Consider the following 4,753-nt stretch of genomic DNA (forward strand, 5'->3'; position numbering starts at 1 on the left):
TTTGGGACACATCTTGTCCACCTTGTCATCTCACATGCTTTACTCTCACTTCTGAACCTCAGTTTGAGGAGCTGCAGGCCACGGCTGGGAAGCATGGGGACGACCTGCGCAACACAAAGGGGGAAATCTCTGAGCTCAACCGGCTGATCCAGAGGATCCGTTCAGAGATAGAGAACACAAGGAACCAGGTAGGAATGACCAAAGGAGCTCAGAGAGGCCTGTTCTGTGGTCTCTTAGCACTGCAGCTCTGCTGCCTACCCACTGCTTTGCTGACTGGGGACTTCAGCAGCCACAGAGGATGATGTAGCTCATTAGATGTGTTGAATTCCCTCCTGAAAAGGGTACCGTGCTGTAACACGTATTAAATCACTCTTGCCAGGCTGGGATTCCAACAACAGCAATGTTGGCTATGGGTGAATGACCTCAGCCATAACTTCTTTCATTAACACCACAACCAGAATGGTTTTCCTCCTTGGGTGACTCTTACCCAAAAAGAAAAGCAGCATTTAGGAGTCCCAATCCCTCCTCTTCCAGTGTGCCACCCTGCAGACGGCCATCGGAGACTCTGAGGAGCGCGGTGAGCTAGCCCTCAAAGATGCCAAGGCAAAGATGATTGACTTGGAAGATGCCCTGCAGAAAGCCAAAGCTGACATGGCCCGCCAGCTCCGTGAGTACCAGGAGCTGATGAACGTCAAGCTGGCCCTGGACATTGAGATTGCGACCTACAGGAAGCTGCTGGAAGGAGAGGAGAGCAGGTGGGAGCAAAATCCCTGTAGGAATAATAGAGATTTGCCCCTGCCAGAAACTGGGTCCCCTCCCTGTCCCTTAATTTTGCTCTAACCTCCCCTTTATCTGCCCTCCAACAGGCTGAGCGGAGAGGGACTCAACCCCATCAGCTACTGTAAGTATCACAGTGCTTGTCTTGGGCCCACTGGGAGTAGAGGCTGTGGTCAGCCTTGGGAAAAGGGAGGTTTTGCCCAATATAAGATGTTCAGAGCTCTCCACCAGCATTAGTGACTTGTACAGAGGACAGAAGCTGGGTTCAAGCCCTGTGGGTCCAGATCCTGATCACTGATAGAACAGAATCACAGATTGGTTTGGGTTGGAAGAGACCTTCAAGCTCATCCAGTCCCAACCCCGCTGCCATCAGCAGGGACACCTTCCACTAGACCAGGTTGCTCAAAGCCTCATCCACCCTGCCCGCGACCCCTCCCAGGGGGGCGCAGCCACAGCTTCTCTGGCCAACCTGGGCCAGTGTCTTACCACCCTCACACCAAAGAATTTCTTCCTCACATCTCAGCTCCATCTCCCCTCTTCCAGTTTCAAGCCATCACCCCTTGTTCTGTCACTATCTGCCCTGGTGATGGTGCTTTCTGGAAGAGGGTGACTGCCAAGCAGAAGTCTGACCCTCTGGTTGTTTTTTCTTGCAGCTGTCATCAGCTCCAGCTCTGGCATGGCTGGTGGAGCTGGGTTAGGAGGAGGTTTTGGTGGATTGAGCCTAAGCGGAGGAGGTGGCGGTGGAAGTGGTTTTGGTCTTGGAGGAGGCGGTGGAAGCGGCTTTGGTCTTGGAGGAGGCGGTGGAAGCGGTTTTGGTCTTGGAGGCGGTGGTGGAGGCTACAGCTTTGGAAGCGGAGGAGGACTTGGACTTGGGGGTGGTGGTGGACTTGGAGGTGGATTTGGAGGAGGCAGTGGTCTCAGCATCACAAGTGGTATTGGCTACGGAGGAGGTGGCGGCAGCGGTCTGAGCACCAGTGGAGGGAATTTCAGCTCTGGAAGTGCAAAAGGCACCAACCCAGGTGTGAAAATCGTCTCTAAAACCTCCTCCAGCAAAAAGAGCATAAAAAGCCAAAGCCTGAAGAATGCTACACAGCCTGAGTAAGACCAACACTAGGCCCTCCCCAAAACCATTGCTCCCAAATTGCTCCTGCATGACTCCTTTATCGTTCCTGCACACCACCATCCTCTCCACCTACCTCTGCCCCGACTCCTAGCACCGTAGTTCTGAAGCATTTGGATCACAGTTGAAGAAAAGCAGTGGAACATTTGTTACCCAGATCCCTCAAACTACCTGAACCAGGATTAAAAGGAAACACAAGGGCCTAAGTGATTTTCTGAATGGGGAATTGGGGTTTTTTTTGCTTGTTTGTTTGCTTTGAATGAGGCTGAGCAGCTTGTTGGTGATTGTGGCTAGCTGACAACCATCAGCTAAGACAGATCAAACAGCAATGAAGATGCAAAAAGTTGGGTTTTTAGTTCAGTTCTGGCCCACTGAAGCTCAGGGATGGGCTGGGAACTTGGCTTCTGTTCAGCCTGCTTTGCCTTCACTACTGGGATGAACCAAACTCACTCCTTCAATTCAAGCAACTCATCTTTATCAGAGATGTGGGTCATTTTTCTGCTATGTAGAAATACCCCAGGAGGTTGCTGAAAGACCCCAGGCAGTGGTTTGCAAACGTGGGGCCCTTCTTAAAAATATCTCTTCTTATGGGAGCACAGAGCCTGTTAGGAGTCACTTCTGAGTCACTCCAGTGCGATGGAAAATCGCTTTTTTCCCCCACATTCACAGCCAAGCTTTGAAAAACACTTTTCTTCCAGATGTGCTGAGTATTTCAGGTGTGTGAAGTCAGGCACAAAGCCTGGCCAGTGGTTCAGAGAGTAATATTAGGAAAGCAATCTGTGATACCTCCATCTGAAAAGTACCACTCGCAGGGATGCAGAGTCAACTTGCAATGAGTTTATCTAAAAGGAAGCCCAAACTATTCTCTCATTCCTGTCCTTTCTCTTCTTAAATGAAAATTTGCCCATAGTGGCACTTTACACATAATCTTGTGGGTGTATTTTGTCAAAGGAGCCATCAGTGAGTGATCTAAAGCATATGGAAAGGGGATTGTTTTCTAAGTGATAGGATTTTAAAATTTTAAATAATAACTGAGGCAAAGAGTTCTTCAAAAGCAAGATTGGGTTTTGCAGTTAAATGGGGTTGCTGCCCTCTCTCATGCCAGGCTTTCTTGGAATGGCTTAAAAACCACCAAAATCCAACAGTCCAAGTCTCACTGACTTTTCCCACTGCCTTGGTAGCAGCAGTCGAGGTGAAAGTCTGAGACAGTGAAAATTACACTGAAAAAACTGCCTGAAGGTCCATGTCCACACTGCTCCTGGTGGTATTGCAACATCTTTACTAAGTGTGGGTTTCTCTGCCAAAAGAAAGACATTTGGTAAAGTGAAAAATGCCATCAGGTTTCAGCCCAGCACATGAGAAATGAAGCAATTGGGAGCAGGAGCCCAAAGGCAGAGCAGTGCCCAAAATCTACTTTCCCCTTTCTAATAAAATTCACCCCTCTGTCCTTCCACCACATCTTTTTATTTTTGTGAAAATACCATTAAAAAAAGAAAATTGCAGCTTTTTATACTTCAGTGATAGCGGTATGATACTGTGTTTTCCTTCTTCTCTCTTTCTGGAATGTGTCAAATAAAACTGGATTGTAATTTATTTGTTTCTACATCTTTTTATTCTAAAACAGAACCAGTAACATTAAATATTCCCAACCTTCAACAGAGTGAGCTGGAGGAGGCTTTTGCTTTACTTTGAGGGAAAAATGTCAAAATTTTGATAGAATTATAATGAAAAGCTTGAATTCAGTTGTCCCATAGCAAATTGAAGAATTGGAGAAAAAAAGGAGGGGGAGGAAGTGGGTGGGGGTTTATCCATTAAGTGACAAAAAAAATTAATCACCATTCATTTCTTAACACATGATTGAGGTTAAACCAAAAGCCTTTTTTCCGTGGAAGGGAGGGTATTGCACAGCTCTACCAGCTTGGGAAAAAACCAGACAAAACCCAAACCAGTATTTAATGTTTTCTTTCTTAAAAAGAAAAAAGAAGCGTTCGCAGGGCTCTGGGGGAGGATTTTATCAGGATGATCTAGATTGAGGATGGGTTTCGGTGAGCTGGAGCAGAGCAACTCATGAACCAATGCAAGTATTTTGGTCATTGCAAAAGGAGAATAAAAAAGAAATAAGGGGGAGGTGGGGGGGAACCAACCCAAAACCTCAGACAAACACTCACACCTTATTGCATTTCAAAGAGACAGACGCTTCGCTCTTCCTTGACCTCTCAACATCCCGACTTTACATAACCCGGCGCAGCAAATGGGAAAGAGCAAGTAAGTACACGCCAGCCCAGCAGGTTTACAGCAGATGCTCGCAACCACTCCAGCAAAACCTCATTGAAATTCAGATGCACTGAAACATGGGAGCATCAACTCTCCCTTCACCCCGAAAATCAAAGAAGACACAGTAAGAAAGACCAAAGTTTGGGGACAAAACCCCAACTCTTCAGTCCCTGGATATTGCAGACAGATAGGTAAAAAAATTAGTGAAGGTTAAAAATAAACTCTGAGTCACCTCGATTTCTGGAGTCACCTGTGTGAACACTGAATTACACAGCACGAATGTGAGGAATTAATACAGCTTATGACAACCTCACCTGAACTAACCTGGAAAGTTTTGCATGTATGTCTTCTAGTCTGTGCTGAAAAAAAGCAAACAACAGAGTCCAACAGTGATGCTCACAGGTAAACATCTCGGCTGGCCCCATTCCTCCTCCCTTTGCTTTGTATCTTCAGACCAACCGCTACTCCCAGCAACCCCACGGCAGCAAATCCTGCCTCCCAAATCGACATCCCCATGGCAGCATCCAACCCGTCTGAGGGTCAAACACATCCCATCTGGGGGTCAAACACATGGGATTGTTT

At 47.1% G+C, this 4,753-nt stretch overlaps 1 protein-coding gene across 1 annotated transcript in view; it reads left to right on the forward strand.

Moving 5' to 3' along the window:
- The window catches only part of LOC104526282 (keratin, type II cytoskeletal 5), a 5,382-nt gene extending 3,503 nt beyond the window's left edge, over window positions 1–1,879 (forward strand). The window contains exons 7-11 of the mRNA XM_029085382.1: window positions 63–188; window positions 535–755; window positions 867–901; window positions 1,431–1,751; window positions 1,797–1,879. Coding sequence (XP_028941215.1) covers window positions 63–188; window positions 535–755; window positions 867–901; window positions 1,431–1,751; window positions 1,797–1,879 — 786 coding nt within the window. The remainder of the gene's footprint in view (window positions 1–62; window positions 189–534; window positions 756–866; window positions 902–1,430; window positions 1,752–1,796) is intronic.
- Window positions 1,880–4,753: the final 2,874 nt, after the last annotated feature.

Source organism: Antrostomus carolinensis, unplaced genomic scaffold, assembly GCF_000700745.2.
Source record: "Antrostomus carolinensis isolate BGI_N321 unplaced genomic scaffold, ASM70074v2 scaffold16020, whole genome shotgun sequence".
Classification (NCBI taxonomy): domain Eukaryota; kingdom Metazoa; phylum Chordata; class Aves; order Caprimulgiformes; family Caprimulgidae; genus Antrostomus; species Antrostomus carolinensis.